Source organism: Neomonachus schauinslandi, chromosome 1 (assembly GCF_002201575.2).
Source record: "Neomonachus schauinslandi chromosome 1, ASM220157v2, whole genome shotgun sequence".
Lineage (NCBI taxonomy): Eukaryota > Metazoa > Chordata > Mammalia > Carnivora > Phocidae > Neomonachus > Neomonachus schauinslandi.
The window spans coordinates 204954618-204978397 of record NC_058403.1 but is presented as its reverse complement, the minus strand read 5'-3'; the positions used below and the strand labels follow the sequence as shown (position 1 = coordinate 204978397).

At 50.4% G+C, this 23780-nt stretch overlaps 1 protein-coding gene and 1 long non-coding RNA gene across 4 annotated transcripts in view; one reads left to right on the top strand and one right to left on the bottom strand.

Annotated features, from left to right (window-relative positions):
* The first annotated feature begins 270 nt into the window (after positions 1-270).
* Positions 271-23747, top strand: LOC110593987. Of its 2 annotated transcripts, XR_006539368.1 has the most exons (5): positions 271-351; positions 19567-19674; positions 21614-21752; positions 22047-22253; positions 22853-22921. It is a non-coding gene; the product is annotated as an uncharacterized LOC110593987 (long non-coding RNA). The 2 variants fall into 2 exon arrangements; XR_006539365.1 differs by having other exon boundaries at positions 22047-23747.
* The window catches only part of ADGRL1 (adhesion G protein-coupled receptor L1), a 29029-nt gene continuing 18559 nt past the window's right edge, over positions 13311-23780 (bottom strand). For both annotated transcript variants that reach the window (XM_044911267.1, XM_021705447.1), the window contains 13 exons: positions 23449-23571; positions 22712-22926; positions 22245-22415; positions 21584-21793; positions 21265-21485; positions 20998-21064; positions 20479-20570; positions 19554-19722; positions 18218-18346; positions 17961-18057; positions 17740-17868; positions 17584-17601; positions 13311-17149 (listed from right to left, as the gene is read on the bottom strand). In XM_044911267.1, coding sequence (XP_044767202.1) covers positions 16407-17149; positions 17584-17601; positions 17740-17868; positions 17961-18057; positions 18218-18346; positions 19554-19722; positions 20479-20570; positions 20998-21064; positions 21265-21485; positions 21584-21793; positions 22245-22415; positions 22712-22926; positions 23449-23571 — 2384 coding nt within the window. In that variant the 3' untranslated portion in view covers positions 13311-16406. The remainder of the gene's footprint in view (positions 17150-17583; positions 17602-17739; positions 17869-17960; positions 18058-18217; positions 18347-19553; positions 19723-20478; positions 20571-20997; positions 21065-21264; positions 21486-21583; positions 21794-22244; positions 22416-22711; positions 22927-23448; positions 23572-23780) is intronic.

Below are 23780 nucleotides of genomic sequence, written 5' to 3'. Positions count from 1 at the left end.
TCTTGGCCAATCCCAAAGGTTCCCGCACAGTTGTGGCCGGCGCTTCGCCCCGCCCTTCCGGGAGACGCATCCCGGCGGAGGGCAGAGCCGCCAACCGCCTAGCGGTGGCGCGCGGCGCCCGCTTAAGAGGGCGGGAAGGGCGGTGCTGGCGCCCGCGGTGATTGGCAGGCAGGCGTGTGGCCGGGCTGATGCAGATTTTCTAAGAGGTGATTGGCTGGGTTGGTCGCGGGGCGGGAGGAGAGGAATACTTAGCTGGGGATTCGCGGCAGAGGAGCGGAAGTTGGCTGCAGGCGTGCTAGAACCGTGTGGGGAGAGAGGAGGAGCGTTGGTCGCCCTGGCGTCTGTCAGCAGGTGAGCGTAGCCGGCACCTTCTCTAAGGGGCTCCCGGCCCCTCTGGCCCGGCGGCGGGGGAGTCCGTTGTGAACGTTGGTTACGCTCCTGAGGGGAGACGGAGCGGCGCTCACGCGGCGCGCTGGGTCCGGGGCCCCAGGAGTCGGGCCTGGTTTGAATCCCGCTCTCGCCTCCTCGAGGGCCGCTGGGAGGTTTCAGGTGGACAGGGGAGTTGGAGTCCGGCCTCTGCCACTCAGCTCCCGGGGCCTCGTCTCCCCGCCCCGTGAACGGGGCCGTTGAAAACTCACGGACTTGACTCGTGACTGCATAATACAACTAGAAACTTCTGTGCACCCCCTCGCCAGGGTCGGACCGCCGTCACGCCCTGCCCGGGAGACTCCAGGCACCTCTTGGAGCTACCCTCAGCTTCCACCCGCGACCAGTGGAAAATTAACGCGAGCCACATTTCTCGCTTTACATTTTTCTAGTAAGCACGTTAAAAAAAAAAAAAGTAAAACAAAAAACCAGGTGAAATTAATGTTATCTTTAACCCAGTGTAGCCAAGATCTTATTTCAACATGCGATGGGTATAAAAAATACAAAAGAGATATATCTTCCATTCTTTTACTAAGTACCAAGGCTTTGAAATCCCGTGCGTTTTACCGTTGCAGCTGCATTTTCATCGGAGAGAGGCGGTCTGGCTTTATTAGGTTTCATAAAATTGAGAGTTGAAAATGTAGGTTCACATGCCCACGCCGTCTGTTCCCAACATACTTACAAGTTTTCCGGGAGCTCGACTGCATGTTGGGTTTTCAGTGTAAACGTTAATCAGTTAGAATTGAGTGATGGGGAAAGTTCTGTGCTGCAGTGGCACGAACTGCGTGCAGGTGTTCCTGAGCCCCTGTGGCAAGTGGCTGCTGTATTCCTGGACAGTGTAGGGGTGAAACAAACTGGATCAGCCACTCTTAAATATGAGTGGTTTTCTATTCTCGGGATAAGAATACTGTGTTCCAGAATCTACATGCTTTGTTTCCTACTACCCCCTTCTCCCAACCCCAGCTTCAGTTCGGCCAGACTCTTTTTTGGTTCCTTACAAATCTGACCTGGCATTTCCAGTGCAGAACCTCCACCTAGAACCTCTTCTTCCCTGCTCTTGGCATGGCTGACACCTTCTTGTCATTCAGTTCTACCTGTTCAAATGTGCTTTTCTCAGAGAAGCTTTTGCAACGGTCCCCTGGCCACTATTCAGACTCAAAGAGTGTAGGCCTGAACACCAATTTAAGCCACTAGCATTTCTTACCCAGCCACCTCTGTGGTGGTGGTACAGTTGTAAGGCCTCATGATGCTAGACACTTTTTTTTTCTTTTTGTGTATCTGCATTTCACATTAAGTTAAAAAAGATGTTTTGTGGTTAAAAATATTGACAGCTGTTTTTCCTTTGAGATGATTTGGCTGCAAGAAAATCCCCATTTATGATCAGCTATGATTTCTTGGCAGTCATTGGGTATACTTGTGAATTTTTGTGACTGAAAAAATCTAATTTTCAAATTATTCCCAAATGTAATTCAGACGTTTATATGAATACTAAATTTAATGATGAATGAAGTTGCCATGATGTTGTTTTCTAGATATTTAATTAAATACTTATTCATTCCAGCTTTGTAGTTTTCTTTTTGCATTGTGGAACTTTCCCCCCACCCCCCAACCTTTTCGTACCCCCTGAGAAGCTTATCAGCCACAAGCATTATGTCTTTGGTGCTAATGAAGAAAATGGCTCTTGGGACACCTGGGTGGCTCAGTCGTTAAGCTACTGCCTTTGGCTCAGGTCCTGATCACAGGGTCCTGGGATTGAGCCTTGCATCCGGCTCCCTGCTCCGCGGGAAGCCTGCTTCTCCCTCTCCCACTCCCCCTGCTTGTGTTCCCTCTCTCGCTGTGTCTCTCTGTCAAATAAATAAATAAAATCTTTAAAGAAAAAAGAAAATGGCTATCTATAATGAGTACTCCATACAGCTGGCTGAGTAATCTTCAATTGTAAACGAGATCATGTCATTACCCTGCTTAAAACCTTCAAAGGCTTGTCATACTTAGAATGAAACCTAAGATCTTTACTGTGGCTTAGGAGGCCCTGCATGGTGACCTCAGCTGACCTCTCAGGCCTCATCTCAGTCTTCCTCTCCAGCCTTGCTGGCTTTATTTACTGTTTTTCAACACACCAAGCTTATTCCTGCTGCGGGGCTTTGCACTTGCTGTTCCCTCTGCCTGAAATGTGCTGTCTTTAGACAATTGCATGGCTGTCTCATTGTCATCATTTATGGTTCAACTCAAATGTCCCCTCAAAGAAGCCTTCCCAGGCCACCCTAGTTTAAAGCAGCCCTTCCTTAATCATATTACGCTGTTTTATTACCTTAGTAGCATTCAGATCCAGTACTTAAATTGGTTTTACACTGTGCTTATCTCTCATCATCCCTCAGTAGATTGACAGCTGATTGAGGGTAGAGATCTCTGCTGCCTCACATAGACCTCTGAGTGTATTTAAAAGAATAAATTCATATAGGGGCGCCTGGGTGGCTCAGTCGTTAAGCGTCTGCCTTCGGCTCAGGTCATGATCCCAGGGTCCTGGGATCGAGCACCGCATCGGGCTCCCTGCTCAGTGGGAAGCCTGCTTCTCCCTCTCCTACTCCCCCTGCTTGTGTTCCCTCTCTCCTGCCTCTCTCTCTCTGTCAAATAAATAAATAAAATCTTAAAAAAAAAATTCGTATCAAGGGCTTAGTATAATACCTGGAATGTGAAAAGCACTCTATAACATGAACTGTTAGTAGTATATAGTAATAAGTATTCTTCCTACGTAATATCTCAGGTGCACACACATTTGGAAAGGTAGAAGAAATGCTACAACAAAATAAATTTTTACCCATTACTCTGCTTAAGGAATCAAACATTAGAGATTCTGTTGAAAGGTCTTCTGTACCCCTGTCTCAAACCTAGTCCTTTCCCCATTTCCTCAAATGTAACTACAACCCTAGATTTGGTGTTTGTTTTTCTGTGCATGTTTGTACATGTTTATTATATACGTGTCTTTAAACAATGTATAGTATTATATATCATGTTCTACAATTTTATATAAATGAAATCTGTGCAAAAAAGTTACCATTCTAGGCATGAGACTGCTGTCTTTAGAAAGTCCTGTTTGCGAGGTTGGCCCTTGACTGGCCTCTAGGAACTTGGATTTTAGGAAGGTTCCTGTCATCCCGTAAATAAGAGTGCCTCATGGTGCCTAAACTGTACAATGTGATTTATGTTGAATACCTCCTTTCCTTCTGGGTTCTGGAATTTTGACCCGCGCCCAATAAATACTCTGGGCATTGAGTCTCTAAGCTTCCCTGGTGGGCAGCAGTTCACACGTGTTGTTACAACTTTCCTGTAGGAACTAAGTGCATCCCATGTGACTTCACTAGGTGAGGATTCTTGAAATCTTGTGTCTGGTTTCCTCTAGACTTCACACCCTGTGCCTTTTCCCTTGGCTGATTTTGCTTTGTACCCTTTCACTGTAAGAAACCATAGCTGTGTGTAGGCTATATGCTAAATCCTGTGAGTCCTCCTAATGTATCATTGAACCTGGGATGATCTTGGGGACCGCTGACACAGTAGCATACTGATAATATACTTACAGGTTGAGACGAGCAAGGCACCTATGGCCCCAAATTTAAGGAGGTGTTCACTCTCGGGGTCACCCAAGTGTCCAGCCTGTACCTGCACAACCCTGAGGGTGAGTGCCTCCTAATATTTTCACTCTATACACTCTGCTTGCTTCACTCTAGTCCCAGCCATTACCTTCTGAAACTTTCTTTTTTTGTCCAATGTAATGCTTTTGCAATGTATCTACATTTACACGTATGTAACTCTAATTCATTTATTTTTACTGCTGTAGCCGTGCTGTCTGATGTGGTAGCCATTAGCCGCATGTGGCTATTTAGATTTCAGTTAATCAAAATTAAATACAAAGTTCAATTCCCTACTCACTCTTAGTCACATTTTGTGCATTTAATAGGTACCTGTGGCTGGTGGCTACCACATTAGATAGCATGGGTAGAGAACACTTCATGGTCACAGAAAGTTTTCTTGGACAGTATTTACTTATCCATTTACCTCTTGCTCGATATTTAGGTTGTTTCTCATTTTCTACTCTTACCAACAGTGCTTCAGTGGTCACTATTGTATGTAGGAGTTTCCCTAGGATACACATCTAAGAGTTGAAATGCTGGGTTATGGGAATATCCACCTTACTAGATACTGCCAGTTTGCTCTTCAAAGTGATGGTTGCAGTTCTTATTCCCACCAGTCGTGTTGCTATTACTCAGTGTCCTTATCAACACTTGGTACTGTCAGATTTTTACATTTTTTGTTTTTCTGATGGGTGTACATGAGTGGTTTCAGTTAGCATTTTTCTGATTACTAGTGAGGTTGAGCTATTTATATCTGTTTATTGACCATTTGTCTTCTGTGAATTGCCTTTTGATATCTTTGCCCATTTTCCTGCTGCATTGTCTTCATCTTAATTAGTGCAGAAGTTCTTCTTACATCTGATACTTGCCTTTTCATTTGCTTGGTGTCTTTTGATGTTCAGGATTTATTATTATTATGTTAATGTCATCAGAGTAATCAATCTACTTAAAGTTTGTGTTTTTTGTGCTTTGCTTAAGAAATCTTACCCTGGGCGCCTGGGTGGCTCAGTTGGTTAAGCGACTGCCTTCGGCTCAGGTCATGATCCTGGAGTCCCGGGATCGAGTCCCGCATCGGGCTCCCTGCTCGGCAGGGAGCCTGCTTCTCCCTCGGACCCTCCCCCCTCTCATGTGCTCTCTGTCTCTCTCATTCTCTCTGTCTCAAATAAATAAATAAAATCTTTAAAAAAAAAAAAAAAAGAAATCTTACCCTGAGGTCGATAAGATATCCTACTGTGTTTTCTTTTTCTTTTTTTCTTATTTAAAGGTTTATTCTAGAAAGAGAGAGAGGGGGGCAGAGGGAGAGGGAAAGCGAGAATCTCAGGCAGACTCCCAGCTGAGCACAGAGCCCAACATGGGGCTGGATCCCATGACTCTAAGATCATGACCTGAGCCGAAACTAAAGGTCAGGCGCTCAACCAACTGCGCCACCCAGGTGCCCCATCCTACTGTGTTTTCTTCTGGAAGTTTTACTTTTCACATTTAGCCTTTAAAAAATCTACTTGGAATTTATTTTTGTTTATGATGTGAAGTAGGACTGTGATTTAGTTTTTTCCAGACAGAAACCAGTTGTCGCAGTTTCTTTTACTGAGTAGTTAAGTAGTTTTCAAAATGTGATCCTCTGTGGATCCAGGAGATAAACTATTTTCATAATAATTCTAAAGTGTTACTTGCATTTCTCATCTGCACTGTGTTGTCGTGTGCCCTACTGTTACAAAACCAATGGTTGGGTAAAACTGCTGGTGCTTTAGCAGGAGTCCATGCAGTGTCCCCAAACCGTAGTAGTAGTTGTCATTGTATTCCTCACTGTTGCTACACATTCAATGTTAAAACAATTCCATTTAAGAGTGTCTGTGAAGAAGCAGTGAAAAGTAATAATCTGTGTTAAAACTTAGCCCCGTGAGCAAGCCTTTCTAGTATTCTGTGTGGTGAAATGGGAAGTTTGCATAAAGCAACATGCTGAGAGTGATGTTAGTTGACGTAATGCACTTGTACAGTTGAGTTGAAGTGGAACTGGTGACTTTTTTCATGGAACACCATTTTTACTTGAAAGAATGAGACTGCAGTGATTCAGTTAGGATATTTGGTAGATGTTTTCTCAGAATGAATGAAGTGAGCTGGTCACTTTGAGGACAACTGATGGTTTGTTGCCAATGATAAAATTTGAGCTTTCAAGCAAAATAGTCTTTGGGAAAAGTTTTATTCACCATGAGCCTGAACTTCTCAATATTTAAAATTTTTTCTAATGAGATCAGTGGTGATACTAACAAAGAAGATTTAAAAAATATTGTATAGCTAAATGTAGTAATTCAGTAGATCAGTATTTTCCAATAGACCAATGGGTTTCAATGTAACAGTGTGAAAAGTTCATTGATACAGTTTCATATTCCTCATTATAACTAACTTGAACATGCTACTACTTTTTGAGTTTTGGTATAAGTAACAAAGTAGAATATTCCCAATTAGCTAAAAAGAAAATAGCATTCCTCCCTCTTCCAATTATATATCTGTGTGAGGCTGGATTTTCTTCATGTACTTCAATCAAGAGAGCATATTGCAACAGATTGATTGCAGAAGCCTGTGTGAGAATCCAGGTTTCTTCTGTTAAGCCAGACAATTGGAGCTTTACAAAATGTAAAACAAAGCCATTCTTTTCACTACTTTTTTTTTTTTAATAAAAAAAAATTGGGGCGCCTGGGTGGCTCAGTCGTTAAGCGTCTGCCTTTGGTTCAGGTCATGATCCCAGGGTCCTGAGATCCGAGGCCCACATCGGGCTCCCTGCTTGGCGGGAAGCCTGCTTCTCCCTCTCCCACTCCCCCTGCTTGTGTTTCTGCTCTTGCTATCTCTCTCTGTCAAATAAAATCTTTTAAAAAATTAATTAAAAAAATTTTTTTACGAGAAAGAGCATGTGCACATGTGAGGAGTAGGGGAAGGGACAGAGGGAGAGGGAGAGACTCCCAAGTGACTCTGTGCAGAGCACGAGCCCAAGCCCGTCACAGGACTCAATCCCATGACCCTGAGACCACAACCTGAGCCGAAATCAAGAGTCAGACACCAACTGAGCCACACAGGCACCCCTCACTACTTTGTTTTTAAAAATATATAGTTATTCCCACAAAATAGATTATTTATGTTAACATCTAATGGATTTATTAGCTAATTTAAATATTTAAAAATTGTCAGTTTTAATTTCTAATTTAGTAAATATACACAGATCTACTCCTTATCCCTTTATTTTTTTAAAAAGATTTTATTTATTTGACAGAGAGCAAGAGAGCACAAGCAGGGGGAGCAGTAGAAGGAGAGGGAGAAGCAGGCTCCCCGCCAATCAGAGAGCCCCATGTGGAGCTCAATCCCAGGACCCTGGGATCATGACCTGAGCCAAAGGCAGATGTTTAACCATCTGAGCCACCCAGGCGCCCCATCCCTATCCCTTTAAAGAACAGCTTTTTTGGGTCCTCAGTAATTTTTTTTTTTAAGATTTTATTTATTTATTTGAGAGAGAGAGAGTGGAGCAGGGGTAGGGAAAGAGGGAGAGGAAGCAGACTCCCCGCTGAACGGGGAGCCCGATGTGGGGCTCAATTCTAGGACTGTGGGATCGTGATCTGAGCCAAAGGCAGACACTTAACAGACTGAGTCACCCAGGTGCCCCTCATTAATTTTTTTTAAAGAGTTAATTTTTTTCCTTTTTATTTTATTTTTTTAAGAGCAGTTTCAAGTTCACAGGAAAATTGAGAGTGAAGTAGAGATTTTCCATATGCCCCCTGCCCCACCTTCCCTCATGCATAGCCTGTCCGACCATTAACATCCCTCACCAGAGTGGTACATTTGTTATAGTTGATGAACCTACATTGACACATCATTATCACCCAAAGTCTGTAGTTTACATTAGGGTTCACTCTTAGTGTCGTACATTCTGTGGATTTGGACAAATGTATGACACATGGCCATGATTATAGTCTCAGTGTTTTTCCTGTCCCCCAAATCTTCTGTGGTCCACCTAGTCACCCCAAATGCCTCTCATTAATTTTTAAGAGAGTAAAAGGGATCCCAAGACCAAAACCCTTGAGAGCCTCTGGATGAATCCATTCTTTCCCTAGTGATTTGTAACCTCTGTCTAGAGCAAGTTTCCATCCAGTCACAGGTCTCTTCCATGAGCCTGTTTATCTCTTTCTGTGCCCACACCACAGCACATTGTCTTAAATATTACCACATTAGAACCAGTGTTTATAAGGCTAGTTCTAACACCTTGTTCTTTATTCTTTCAGAGGTATCAGTTATTCTTGGTTTTTGTTATTCCACAGAAAGTAGGATACACAAATACTTCTTCCTATTACAAAAGTAATATATGGAGGGGGGAGCCTGGGTGGCTCAGTCAGTTAAGCATCTGACTCTTGATTTCAGCTCAGGTCATGATCTCAGGGTTGTGAAATCAAGCCCTGCATTAGGCTCCATGCTCAGCACGAAGTCTGTTTAAGATTCTCTCTCTCCCTCTGCCCCCCTCCCATTCTCTCTCTCTCTTAAAAAATAAGTAAAAATAAAGTAATATGTTTAAAGAAATAATTTTTTAAATAGAGAATTGCAAGAAAGTAAAAATTACCCCCGTTAATATTCTGATGTATAGCTTTAAATTCGGATATTATATGTGTGTATATATACACATATGTAATGTTAACCTCAAAAATTAAGCTATCAGTTTTACCAGCAAAAATGGATTTATTTGGGAATAAGAGAATTGCATTTTGGGACTTGTAAGCTGCCACAAAACCATAACCATAGGCAACTCTAGATAACAAAGGAGAGGTATGCTCTTTTATAGAGAAAAGGAAATTGGGCCGGCTGTTACAAACCAAAAGTCCTCTGGAGTGAACTGGGAGTTCAAAGCGTAGTGGCTTTTCTTTCTTTCTTTTTTTTTCCTTTTGGAGTGGCTTTTTATTGGCTGAGTCATCTGTGTCTCGAGGGCTGCGCTATTGCGGGGTTGGGGGGGGGGAGTTGTGGGGGAGGGGGAAGAAAATCTTCCTCCTCCTGGGGTAGTAAAGTAGTGTCCACTTGTGAGGTACATCTCTTCTGTTGGGTCTGCAAAGGACTTGTAGTGGTGGGGCGTGAGAGCTCCCCCTTCTGGCCTCTTGACTCCATTTTAGTGAGGTTTCCCTTTATTACTTTTCGCAATATACACACACGCATGCGTTCATATGCACACATATGCACACAGTTTTATGTCCCTATACACACACTTTTTGCATATATATATGTCATTTAAAAAAGGTGGGGTCATTCTTTACCTTGTATTTTATGTCTGACTTTTTACACAGTCTTATTATGAATATATTTCCATGTCAGTTAATGTTCTTCTGCATCATTGTTTTTAATGGCTACATGCATTCTGTTTGTGTGCATGATTTATGTAATGATTTTCTATGCTGAAGTTTTATTCATTGTGTTTCACTCTCAGAAGCCTGACCACAGTGAACCTTCTTGCTGCTAAGTCTTCACGTGCATGTGTGATTCCTTAGGAATTATTCCCAGGAGAGGACTGGTTGGGTTACAGTGAGGGCTTCAGTTGTGAGAGGGTGGGATCACTTAGATGGAGGTGGAGGCCTGTGGGAGACAGTGGGACAGGATAGCTAGAAAAGAGTAGCAGTTGCAAGGGCTTTGGTAAGAGAGTCCTGATGAAGTGAACATGTTATAAATGGGGGAGGGAAAAGCCAGCAGGGGCCTGTCATCACTGCTGGTTTCCATGACTGATGTTTGAAGGGGTAAGAGAAGAGTAGAATAAGCCAGTGGACGTTGTGGGGATGGAGGACTAGCCTCAGCCTGGCTCCCCCAGGCCTTTCCAGGAGTTTGTGGAGGAGAGGAGGTTTTCTCAAGGACAGAGTCCCCCAGTGCCTTTAGTCTTTTGGGAGTCTAAAGAGAATCTTCTGTTGCTCTGCATTAAGGCCTTCCCACTCTGGACAGCCTTAATACTAGCTACATGGGGACTGTTGGGGTGTGGCATGGTTAGTGGGCACATCTCTTCTGGTGTGGGGAGCCAGATAGCCTCCTTTAGTGTGTGCCACATGGGATGGGTGAGCAGTGATGAGGAGTGGGCAGTTGCAGCTGAGTACGGACATCCCTAGAAGCAGCCCCTGGGATCAGAAGACCAAGATGGAGGCCTGGGCCAGGTTAGAGACTGTGTGGACATTCTCTAACCTTCCTGGACTTCTGCCTCTGCAGCTGTAAAATGGGGCTAACATCTGCCTCATTGTGTCATTGAAAGGATTAAGTTGGGGCATGGAAAGCCTCTACAGGATGCAGACCCTTTCAACTGCCTAGTAACCTTGTTGAGAAAGGAAGTTGAGAAGTCGCTCTAACTTCAGTTTCCTCATTTGAAAAATAGGGATAATAATATGTACCCTGTGATAATTAAATGAGATGAAACACAGGAAAGAACTTTGAAGGGGTAAATCTCCACATAAGTGTTACTGTGTGTGGGCACGTGCAAATGGTTGGGCCTCAGGTATGTACGAGTGCCACTAGCAAGCACCTGAGTTCCTAGGCAGCTGGCACAGCAGATTTAGATTGTGCTAGCAGAGAAGGATGTGTGCAGTGCTGGGGAGAGTAAAGGACACAGAGGTGAAAGAGCTGGTCGTGTTGTAGAATCTCATGCTGGGACTTGATTTCAAAATCCGAGCACGAAGTTAAAACCATACATAGTTAAATTTAATTATCCTTCAAAGTCCCCAGACTGGCTCACAGAGTGTCTCTCCTTTAGTCCAGAGAATCGGCTCCTCTTCCAGCATAGGAACAGGTTGCCTTTTCTTCGGTTGGGTACCAGCTTAGGTTTCAGGACCATGCTAAATTAAACCTTAGCATTGCACAGTGAGGGGCACATGGGAGCTGAGAGCCGTGGAGGAAGTGGTAGATTCATAGTTCCCATTATTCGTAACTCTTATGTCAGGCTCACTCGGGTCTTATGCTCATTTCAGCTTTCCATCCTTTAACAAATATTTATTGATCACTTACTGTGTGTCTGATGCTGTGCTAGACACTGGGGAACGGTAGTGAAAAAAACCAGACCATTCTACATTACATTCTAGTCGGGGAGGTAGACAATAAACCAAAAATGTCTTGGTTTGCTAGATAGGAGTGTTATGGGAGAGAAACAAAGCAAGATGTGTGGGTTAGGGGGTTCTGGAGTGGCCAATTGCAATTTAAATGGAGTGGCCTGGGAAACTGATTTTCATAAGCCCTGTAGGAGAATAAATGAGTGCTATGGAATGGCCAGTGCAAAGGCTCTGAGGCAGGTGCTGCCTGCATGTTTGTGTACAGTGAAGAACCTCATTGTGGCTAGTGGGGGGAGGGAGGAGAGCCCAGCTACCTATACTCATTCCCTGGAAGATCTTAGCCTTGTAGCACGGTTTGAAATAACTATAAACTGATGACTCCCAAACAGAGCTCCAGCCCGAACTTTTACCCTCGAGCTCCAAATTCATACACATCTAACTACCCATTCCACATTTCCCCCTGAGTGTCTGGTAGGACTTCAAACTTAACCTGTCCAAACCTGTCCCCCCAGCTCCTCCGATAAGCTCCCCCACCTCAATTAATAGCAAGTCTATCCAGAGACTTAAGAATTAAAACCCTCAGAGTTTCCCTTGTACTTATGTTCTTGTTCAACCCTGACCCAATCTGACAGTAAATGCAATGGTAGTTCTAACTTCAAAATATCCACAGCAAACTATGGGATGGGATCTGATGTTGTAGTGTTATAGGTCATTGCAGGCTGTTGGGCTGACCTTGGCCTTTTGTCTGGGCAAGAGAGGAGTATATTGGAGAATTTTGAGCAGAGGAGGGACGAGATGCTTACCAAGATCATTCCGGTTTCAGTGTTGAGAAAAGCCTGAAGGACAGACAAGGGAACTAGTTAGGGGACTCTTGCAGTGGTCTTGGTGAGACCTTGGCTTGAACCAAGGTGGTAAGAACTAGTTTGCTGTGGATATTTTGAAGTTAGAACTACCATTGCATTTACTGTCAGATTGGGTCAGGGTTGAACAAGAACATAAGTACAAGGGAAACTCTGAGGGTTTTAATTCTTAAGTCTCTGGATAGACTTGCTATTAATTGAGGTGGGGGAGCTTATCGGAGGAGCTGGGGGGACAGGTTTGGACAGGTTAAGTTTGAAGTCCTACCAGACACTCAGGGGGAAATGTGGAATGGGTAGTTAGATGTGTATGAATTTGGAGCTCGAGGGTAAAAGTTCGGGCTGGAGCTCTGTTTGGGAGTCATCAGTTTATAGTTATTTCAAACCGTGCTACAAGGCTAAGATCTTCCAGGGAATGAGTATAGGTAGCTGGGCTCGCCAATGTTAAGAAGTAGGGAGATAAGGAACCAGCTGCAGAGACTTCTGGGAAGGAGTGGCTGGAGAGGTGGGAAGATAATTAGGGGAATATGGCATCCTGGATGCAGATGTTGAAGGCAGAGAGGCGTGGAGAGAGATGCTCACACTGTTTGAGTAGTCATTCCTTTCTCTCTGAGCACTGGCAGCTGTATTTGAGAATGTGAAGTACACAGGATGCAATTCCACCTTGTCATGTTTGAAAATGCAACATAGGGGCGCCTGGGTGGCTTAGTCAGTTAATCAGGTAACCTTCTGCCTTCGGCTCAGGTCATGATCTCTGGGGGCCTGGGATTGAGCCTCGAGCCCCGCATCAGGCTCCCTGCTCAGTGGGGAGTCTGCTTCTCCCTCTCCCCTCTCTGCCACACCCCCCTCCCCCCACCCCGGTGTGTACGCACTCTCTTTCAAATAAATAAAATCTTAAAAAAAAAAAAGAAAAGAAAATGCACCATTCCAGCCGCGTGTGGGAGTCTAGGAATGGCTGTTGGAAGGAGACAGGCACAGCATACGGTTCCTGTGCTCTGCTCTAAATACAGCTTGGAGGGCTTCTCTGAGACTCGACATGACAGTGGCCTGGCCCAGGGAGACTTGGGCATGCATCTAGGCACTGTAAGCTAGTTTCCCCATCTATAAAATGGAGATTTGATAACCTCCACCCTAGAACATTTATGAGGATTCAAAGAGAAACTGCACCTGAAGTGTTCAGCCAGGCCCAGGAACTTACAAAGTTCTCTGTAAATGTTAATGATGCTGTGACTCACCAGGCCTCTGCCCTGGGTTCGAAATGGTGCAGTGCAGGTTCCTCACTGTGTCAGCCTAATGGGGATACTTCGAGCAGATCCACTCACCCCTTTCTTACCCCCCAGTGAGTCACACCACTCTTGTCATTCCAAGAAATCTTAATTTCTTTATTGTTTGATTTTTTTTTTGACTCAACAATTTTTTTTTAACTTTTTGTTTTTTTCTGAAACGTTCTTGTTATGAGCCTTTTGTTTTGTTCTCGTTAAATGCACTCGACCCAAAATTGGTTTGGCATATCGAAAAGGAGACCAAGGAGAGATTGGGGTGGGGGGAGGGATGGGAGAGAGGGGAGGAGGCCCGAATGGACACAGAGAAATCGAGGGTGAAAGAAGAGGAACATAGAGACAGCGAGAAAGACACAGGGAAAGAGGTGGAGACAGAGAAAGGAAGGCAAGGGAAACAAAAAAAAAAACACCCCCCCCCCAAAAAAAAACAACCCAGAGAAAAATATTAGATTTAAAAGCAAATGAATTCAGGAGCCCAAGGAAGGGAGTAGGAGAGGAAACCAAGACCCTTCCTTCTCTATACCGTCCCAGCTGGGGTGGGGTGTCAAGGCACCAGGTCTGGTTGGGGTAAAGGGACACCTGGGCTCTTGGGGGTAGCTTTGCACTAGGCTGAAGTGGTGTCCAACCCCACCAGGGGGCCCTGCCATGCAGATCTGAGGCCTGGGAATCCACCTCGGTGATTTTGGCTGGAATGGGAACCTAGGGACCCACCCCACCCTCTCTCCCCTTGATTGTCAGTGTCTGGAGAGGAGGGTTGGTCAGGGGCGAGGAAGTGGATTCCTCGTATACCTCCAGTCCCCCAGGGAACTCTCCTGCCAAGCCTACTCTCCTAGCCCTCTTGCTGGTGTCAGAGGCAGCCTCTGGCTCTAGCTGGACTGATGCCGGGCCAACTCCATCATCCCTCCTCTTTTGCCAGCTCTTCACAGACCTCTGGCTGCCCCTGCCTACAGTGGAGTTCCTGGCCTAGTGATGCCAAGGAAGGCCACAGAGCTGTCTGGGCAAGACTGTCCCTATCCTTATTTCTCTTCCCCATCCAGACTTACATACGGTCTTCAGCTGAGTTAAGCCTTTCTACCCAAAAAAGCTAGTGATGGAACCCAACCCTGCCTTCTCCCCACACCTGTCTCCCTACATGGGACAAACCACCATCTTTGGTCTGACCCCTTCTCCCCTAACTGATGGGGACAAGCCAGCCCCAGCTCCCCAGAGAAGGGAGGGGCTTTCTAGCAGCAAAAAGGGTTCCTCCAGCCACCTACCTGTCCCTTTCCCCCAGTTCCTCCCTAGAGTCTCCCCCCTTAACCCAAAGAAGTTTATGGCAGCAGCAGGCTGAGACCCGAGGATGTTTGAAAACTCATGGCACTTGTGAGAAAAGAGAGAGGGGCAAAAGAGACAAGAAGGGGTCAGAGTAGAGGTGGAGGGCCACCCCTGGGAGAATGGCAATGACAGGGCTGGGCTACTGTGGCAATGGGACTACCCTACTCAAAGAGTTGGGGGGGCGGGGTGGGAAGGCCAGGGTGAATGGCTGGAGAAGAGGTACTCAGGAGACATCCCCAGCCCAGAGCTTCCGGAGCCTAAGGTTTGGGCTAGAGCGCTTGGTATAAGAGTGTCCTGACTGCAGGCCCTGATATACCTGGCTTTGCCTCCCCTGCAGGAGGGCGTAGGGTAGGGAAGATGATCTCTCACCTTTGCAGCCCCCCTTCCCCCAAGAGAGAAGACAACTTCATCACTCCCAGCCTCCCTTTCACTCCCACCACCTGCTGCCTTCACTTTTCTTCCCCCATCACCCGCTCTAGGTGGGAAGTCAGTCCCTTCCTCCTCAGCCCAGAGTCCCAGAAGCAATATACAAGAAGCAGGAACTCAAAGGGACAGCGCAGCCATCTTGGCAAAAGCATCTTTGGGTGTGAGGGTGGCTCCCCTGGGCCAGTGGGGAGGGGAGGGGGAGACAGGCCCCGGTCCTGGGGCAGGCAGTGAGGTACACGCCCCAGGAGGGCTGACTGATGCCAGGGAACAGGCGGAGCAGGGAAAGAGGCGACAGAAACGGTGCCGGGAAGGAAACAGGTTCTTTGTTTCGCTGTTGCTTCTAGATTTTGTTTTCTGTCTCTGGATTGTAAAAAGCTGCTCTGGTGGCCCGCCCACCCCGGCTGGGGATGCACACATACACGGAGAAGTCCTGGCTGCCAGGGCCCGGCGGCGCCACTCTGCTCCGGAGAAAGCCCCGGGCTGGCTGGGCCACAGGCTCCCGGTGGCTTCAAGTGATGAGATTTTCTTTTTTCTTTTGTCTTTTTTTTCTTTTCCATTTTGTTGAAATATTTACAGCAATGGGGGAGGAGGAGGAGAGAGGAAGGGGTAAGATGGCCCCCTAGGGAAAGATCCAAGCCCAGGACCCACTCCCCAGGGAGATCCAGACCCAAAATCTGCTCCCCAGATAGCCGAGCCCACAGGACTGGGAACTGCCCAAATATGGCCACCCCTGTGGGCTGGGGGCCCTGAGGGGAGTTGTGCTTCATCAGGAGTCACCCCAAGGGAGGGGGTCACTGGGTGCACTTGAGGAGGCTGATGGGCAGGCTTGCTGGGGAGGCAAGGACAAAGAACAGAGGGAAGGAGCTTCAGAGAAAGTTCCACCTTTAAACCAGCAGCCACAATCGCCCATTCCGCTTGCCCTGGGGCTTTCTCTCAGGCCAGAGGCCCCAGTCTCCAGGAGTAGGGAACTGTAGTGCAAGAGGAACCTGTCTGTCTGCTCCCACTGCTCCTTCCTGGTGCAGCATTTCTGGCTGCAGAGAGGAGCAGCTGACAGGTTCCTTCCAGCAGGGCCCAGGAAACCAAAGCCCTCATTTCACTCCAGGGGGGCAAGAAGATAGGGGAGGGGGGAAGTAAAGAGTGGGTTGCACCCATCCAGTTTCTCCTTCCTTACTACCTTGGGGACCTCTTGGCTCCTCCTTACTGCACTTCCCCCAAATCGAGCTGGTGCGCATGGCTGGTAGGAAACCCTGTCTGTGAACCCTGCACCACAGGCCCCCACGGCAGAGCTCCTGAGGGGCCTAGAGGGCCCACGGCTGAAGGGCACCTGGAGAGAGTGGCCCACCAGCCACTGCCTCCATGAGTCTCCCTCTCCCACCGGAGCCCCACCCAGGGTTCCCTCCCTGGCCTGGGCCACCAGCCCCTGGTCCATGAGGTCCCTCAGAGACTGGTGACCAGCTGCATCTGCCCATCCCCATCGGGCCCTGGCCCCTCGAGGCCGGGGGCTGCCAGGTAGCCCTCATGGCTGGGCCGCCGCACCTGGTAGTAGCCCTGCAGGGGGTTCCGGGCCACCAGGGCCGGTGGGCGCGAGGTGTAGTAGATTTCAGGGGGGCCGGGGGGTGCAGGCGGGGGTGGGGGCAGGGCCTCACTGGGCCCCTCGGGGCTGCTGTCCGGGTAGGAGGGCGAGTCCCGCAGGTTGGCCCCACTGGCGTAGAGCGAGTCCCGGCCTGGAGGGGAGGATAGGGGCCGGCTGGTGGCCCCATCCTCCGCAGTGCAGCTCTCCGACTCATCCAGATCGCTCTGGTACAGCACCGACTGGGCCCGGGGCAGCAGCAGCGGCTCCTCCAGGGCCTTGTAGAGAAGTTCGATCTCTGCCCGGTCAGCACCCCCGGGCCCGCCTGCTTCTTCCTCGCCACCACCCCCTGGCACAGGTGGCACAGGGGGTTCAGGTGGTGGGGGGCCCTTGGCCCCGCTGCTGCTGCCCCGCAGGTTGTTGTGTACCAGCTCTGAGATGATCATCTTCTCGAAGGCAGCAGCATCGGCCAGGTTCCGGCCTCGGGGTGGCTCAGAGGCCCCGTCCCCTGGAGGGAAATCCCCGCTTCGCAAGGAGTAACTGTTGTTGAAGTTGCCGTTGAGGGGCAGTGTGTCCATGCCGCAGGCTTCCCGGCCTCCCAGAGGGTGCTCTGCCGGCAAAAGGGGGCCAGCTCAGGAGGAGTGTGGGCAGTGACCGGTGTGTGGGCACGTGGGAGAGGGGGTGCCTGCTTCCCCGGGGGCTGGGATCTCCTATTCCCATTCTTCCTCACTCGTAGTGGGGACACCAGCCCAGCAGCACGTTGGAGGAATGGGGGTGGGGACCAGCTCCCTCTAGGTCTCCTCCCAGCTGGAGGCTCAGAATCTCAGCAGTGTGAAGAGGCCTAGTGACCAGCTGTATTTCCTGTGCTCTGACCATCATCACCTTCATTGCCTACTTGAGGGCCAAACATAACCCCCTCCAGCTGTATGTGTGTGATGTCTGGGGGGGGGCACCCAAATTCTCCTCTGAGTGAGCTTATCCCAGGAGGCCACTATCGCATTCCCCTCCCGGCCTCAGAAACGTTACCAGTCAAGTCACACTTACTGGGTTCCCGGTAGCTCCCTGTAGGTGCCAGCCAGGAGGGAAAAGAGAGAAGGTGAGCATGTGCTTGGAAAGCCAAGCAGAGACCCTCGGGATGCAGACCCCACCACACTCCCTGACCAGGGCTGTCACCCTCTTCCTGTACCAGAGTACTCTCACCTGGGGAGTTGAAGACAGGGGGTGAAGAGGGATTGAAGCCCACCGACTCGGCGATGAGGGTGTTGTAGGGGCTGGTGCCCCCACGGGGCTGCAGCACGGGGTTGGTCAGCAGGTGGTTCCCCATGGTACCTATTCAGGACATCAGAGGTCACAAGGTGGCCCAGAGCCACTGGTCCAGGAATCTTGAGGGACAGAGCCAAGGGCAAGGGACGCGGTCTCACCTCGGTTCAGGGTGGGGGTGCTGTTGATGTCGCCTGCCATGAAGGAGGACTCCGTCTGTTTCCTCACGGTGTCATTCCACATCCTCCGGATTCGGCTCTGGGGACACAGCCCAGATGTGAGCCCCCCACCCCCGGAGGCTACCCACCCTCCAGGATCTTTCTGAGGCCGCTCGCCTGCTGAGCACCACTAGGGACCTGGGCTAAGTGCTGCCCTGCCTCCTCAGCCCCAGGGAGCCCTGCCCGGATACCTGCGTTACCTGCGTCCCTGTGTAGTAGCGGGTGTTGCTCCGCATGGCTGAGGTCTTGAGTGAGCCGTGAGCGCCCCCGGGTGGGGAGCGGATGCAGCAGTAGGAGTGACGCAGGCACTTGCTGTACTCCTTGTGCACCTGGGGGAGGAGGAGGACATGCAGCTGGCAGTGGGTGCCCCTGTAAGCCTCAGAAACCTTGTCTCCTGTCCCCGACAGCCAGACAGCCAGCCAGGCGCTCCCCCTGCTCAGGCCATCCTCCTTTCTCTACATCCACTGAGTTTCTCATTCACTCTCTCAACAGATCTTTAATGAGCATCTGCTATGTTCCAGGCATAGTTCAGGCCCCAGGGACGACGGTACAGAACAAATCACTCACACAGCCCTACCTCCAAGAGCTAAATTTTGGTAGAGACATATGTAGATGCAAACAACAGCACACCGTGTAGGATGTCTGATGCTGCTGGGTGCTGTGCAGACCAATATGGCCAGAAAGGGGGTCAGGCAGTGCCGGTGGGTTGGGGGATGTGGTGGGGGTTTGTGAGTTCTAATAGCCCAGGGAAAGTCTCCCTGAGGAAACATCCCAGCAAAGATCTGAAGGAAACAGGGCCGCAGGCCTTGCGGATATCTGGTGAGGAACAGGAACAAGCCCTGAGGAGGATCTTGCCTAGGTGTTGTTGTTGTTGTTGTTGTTGTTTGAAGATTTTATCAGAGAGAGCCAGCGCATGCGCACAAGCAGGGAGAGCAGCAGGCAGAGGCAGAGGGAGAGGGAGAAGCAGGCCCCCCGCTGAGCAAGGAGCTGACGCAGGACTCGATCCCAGGACCCTGGGATCATGACCCGAGCTGAAGGCAAACGCTTAACAGACTGAGCCACGCAGGCGCCCCTGTCTAGGTGTTTGAGAGAAAGCAGAGGAGAGGATGGCTGGAGGGGAGGAAGGGAAGGGAGGCCTGGGCAGGAATGTGTGAGCCTGGGGGCTCCTGTAAGGATGTTGGAAAGGAAACTTTATAACCACAAAACTTAAGAGTTTATCTTGTAAATATTGAAGTAGAAAACTTCTGTCTGGGTGGTACTCAGTCCTCTCCCTCCCACACACCTGATTCCTGCCCCCACATCATAGGTGGGTGGGTGGGGGGTTGGTCCTCTGTTACCACAACCCTGCCCTGTGCTCTCCCAACTCCCCAAATCCGTCCTCCTCTCTTGCTCCCCCAGGTTGCCCTATCTTACTCTGTTCCAGAACCCTCTTCACCCCTGTCTAAATCCTCACTGACCCCAAGCCCGTGCTCCCCTCACAGCAGACACAGATCCCACTACAGAAGGCAGGCACTTGGACCCCTTCCCTGACCTCACCTTCTTTTGTAAGGCGCAGTGAAAGACAAAGATGAAGACCCCCTGGAAGGCGTTGAAAGTGGTGAAGAGATAGGCCATGACCACTGACTCCTTATTGATGAAGAGCAGGCCGAACGCCCAGGTGAGGCCCAGTAGGAAGAGCAGCGCGATGGCCCCCAGGGCCCAGGATCTGGGGAGGAGGAGGGGACAGGGATGTCAAAGTCCTTGCCAATGGAGAAACCTCCCCCCCCGCTGCTGTGTGTCCCTCTTCAAGTGGGTCTGGATGCTATCTGCAAAGACCCACCTGGGGTGAGTAGGCCTTTTGGGGTGGGGGGGAATTGCCTACACAGTGGTACTTTCACCCAGCCTGGGTTTGGGCTTTTTTTTTTTTTTTTTTAAAGATTTTATTTATTTATTTGAGACAGAGAGAATGAGAGACAGAGAGCATGAGAGGGAGGAGGGTCAGAGGGAGAAGCAGACTCCCTGCCGAGCAGGGAGCCCGATGCGGGACTCGATCCCGGGACTCCAGGATCATGACCTGAGCCGAAGGCAGTCGCTTAACCAACTGAGCCACCCAGGCGCCCCATGGGTTTGGGCTTTTACAAAGGTCAGTCATTTGCCTTCAGCCTTAGGCCATATTTCCAGACCCTTAAACTATCTTATGCTGCCAGTTTCTCTTTAAGTTGCCCTGAATTGGACTTACCTTTTCAAGTTGGCCTCACCCTAAGAAGTTATGTCCCCAAAAGCACAGATTGGATGTGTTAATACCATGTTTTCCAGTACTTGTTAAGTAGATACACAACAAGCACAATAAAATACTACGTTTGTTCTTAAAATCACATCTTGTGGTACTGGAGGTGAGCACCCCACGTTTTAGGAAGCCCTGGGAGAGACCAGGCCTGGTACGGAGCTATGAGGGGCAGGGTGGTGGGGAAGGGGTGCTCACTTAATGTTGTCCAGGCGACTGGAGTCGGGCTTGAGCACAGATGAGCTCCGGATCATCTTGTGCAGGGTCACCATGAGGAACACCAGGTTCACCTGGGGGTGGGACAAGGGGAGGGGCTAGGCTTGGGAGGGGTCCCTTGGGGTCCCCCCACCTCCCAGTGCAAACCCCTGCCCAAGTCTCAGCCTCAACACCCCCTTCTTCAGGGCCTCCTCTGCTGATGTACCTGCCCTCAGGTGCCTGCTGACTGGTAACAGCGGTCTGTTAATGTGGCTCCTGCTGGTGGGAGGGCAGAGCCCATAGCCTGACACAAGGCAGGGGCTCAAATCACAGTTCCTGGATGGACGGGCCTTGGTGCTGGAGCTTTACAGACCTGCTCTGTTCTTGTCCTCTTAGTGGGCTGCTCAGTTTTGATGGTTTTCAAACCAGCCCTCTTAAGGCTTGGGGAGAGTGGGGGCGGGGCTCAGGGGTCAAGGCTAGCTTGCGTGAAGGAGGGAGACGTAGTACCGCCTTCCCACTTACCACGATAACAAAAGAGACCGGTCCAATGAAGCTCCAGATGAAGTAATTGTCCACTCGGAGCCAGCAGCTATAAAGGAAGCGGGGCTGGGGTAGACAGAGGCAGGGAAAGCCCTTCCCTCCCATCCTAGCCCCTGGGGACTCTGCAGACTGTGGCCTTAGACCTCACGAGCAGGAAGGCCACTGTCCTGAGGGTCCTGGCCCAAGGGATTCTGCTGAGCAGGGAGCCAGGCAGGAGACACCCCGGGGGATGAGGTGGGGGACACTCACGCCTTCTCGGTGCCATAGCTGCGGTAGTCAATGGCCGCCGCGATGCCGACTACCAGGGCTGGGAAGCAGTAGCCGCCCAGGTAGTAGTACTTGGTGCGGGAGTACTCGCTCTCAAACACTTCCACCAGCAGCAGGTAGAGGTGCACGCCCTCCAGGCACAGCCAGGAGAAGGCGGCCAGGAAGAAGTAGTGCAGCAAGCCCGCGAAGATGGGGCAAGCGATCTGGGGGCAGCAGGGAGGGGCACCACAGGTGAGGAGGGGCTACCCAGGCCAGCGCTGCCTCTCCTCCCACCTGCCTCTGCCCCTAAACCCTGGCCCACCTCATACTGAGTCTTGTCTATCCCGACCAGGAAGAGCAGCTCGGCCAGAAAGAGGTTGATGCACAGGTTCTTGTGGATGGTGTTGCGGTCGGTCTGCAGCCCCCGCAGGAAGCAGAAGGTAGAGATGCAGATGGCCAGGCAGACGAGGGAGATCACGATGCCCACCCAGGTGATGACCGACAGCAGCAGCTCATTGATGCGGCCCTGGTACTGGGGGATAGGAGCAGGGGACACACTCTGCACCTCTGGCCTTGTACATGGCCAGGCTCACCCTGGGCTCAGCCAGGTGCTAGTGGCGGGCAAGGCCACAGGCCACGAGCACCACCGGGGCTGCCCCTCTGGCCTTCTGCCCCCTGGCCAACTTGATGGCCCCCGCCCTTCCGTAGGTGGCACGTTCACTTCCTCATGCTCTGGGAGGCTTGTGGAGAGATGACAAAGGTGACACCAACTTGCTTCTCCACAGTGCCTTGGGAGAAGGTGGGACCATGACCAGAAAGAACCAGACATGTGGCCTCCTGCCCCGGGCAAGACTGGTGCCACCCCCCCATGCCCACGAAGCTGGTCTTCCCTGGCACTGCCCATGCAGCGCTCTCTAGGATGCCATGCAAAGCCAGGCCAGCAAGAGGGCCTGCCCACAGGAGCGGAGCGCCGGCCAGCTTACGATCTCTCGGTGAGCCATCAGCACGGCAAAGTTGGTGAGGTGGCTGCAGGCACACGTGGTATGGGTCTTGTTGGACTCCACCAGGCGGCAGCCCTGGGTTGACCAGTAGCCCAGCATGGAACGCTCCGAGTAGTTCCAGAAGGAGCAGTTAGCATTGAAGTGGTTCTTGGCCTGTTGTGTGGTGGTGGCCGGGCAGTCAGATCCAGGGAGTCCCGTTCCAGCCCCCACACCCAGCTATGGGGATGGTGACAGGCATGAGAAAAGTGCCTGGGGCTCTGGGTGACAGTCTGGGATTTCTGGGGGCAAATGGCCCAAGCTGGTGAGGTGGGGGTTGGGGGACTGGTGCCCCAGGGAGGGGTCATAACTTGCTCTTGGGGTGGGTGAACGCACAGTGGGGAGAATATACAGCCTGGGGACACGGAAGCTGGCGGGACCCCCGGGGGGGGGGTGGGGACGCCTCAGCTCACCTCCAGGTGGGCCACGGTGAAGATGACAGGATCCATGAGAAAAACGCGACTGGACTCCTTGTTGATGGACGCCGCGATGACCTGTGAGTTCACCACCAGGGAGGTGCCGCCAGGGCCACCTGTACCTGCTTCACCCGCCAGCTTCACTGTGGCGTTCTCGGTGGACAAGAAGAGGCCCAGGTTGTTGTAGAGGATGAAGACAACTTTGACCACACCTGGGGAGGACAGGCACCGCAGGGTGTGCCGTCAGTCCTGAGCCGGCACCCCTTCAGCCATCCTGGTCACTGGGACCTCTGAAGCCAGGCTGTGGCCCAGATGAGGGGGATTCGGGAGCCCTTCCACGTACCATTGCTCTGTTGTAGGCAGTTCCAAATGGCAAGGCAGTATGCCAGGACACATAAGGACTGCGTCCCCAGCCCCCACCTCACTTGCTGTGTGACCTCGAGCAAATCCCCAACCTCTCTGAGCCTTACTCTCAAATGGGACAGACCTCCATGAACTATGAGAACTGCCACTGCAAAGGAGTGAGCCCTGCAAACTACAAAGTGTCCTATGCTCTGGGGCTTTGGGGGGACCCCACAAATCCCCTGAAATGTTAGGCTTGCTTGAATGGAAAACAACTCTGTGTGTGGTTACGAGTCCCACCCTTTTCTCGGATTCTTCAACCCAATACAATGTAAGAACTGATGTTCTTCACACGTGAAGCAGGGATGCCAGCCCAGAGCTTGGGCACTGACCGTTGCGACTGTTCTGCTTGATGGTATTGGCGGACAGCTGGATGGAGTTCTCGCTTGGGTATTCCTGGGGGAACACCAGCTCCTGCACTTGGCCCTCCGTGTTTAGGACTGTCACCTCCAGGACTGTGGGGACAGGGGATGGCAGGGCAGATGCGGTTGGGGTCTGTCCCCAGTCCAGGGGCCCAGCTATGGCAAGAGGCCCAAGGCTAGGGCATCCCCAGCTGGCAGGCCCCATGGTTCAAGATTTGTACCTGATCATGATCTCAGGGTTGTGAGATTGAGCCCTGCATTGGGCTCCACGCTCAGCATGGAATCTGCTTGAGATTCTCTCC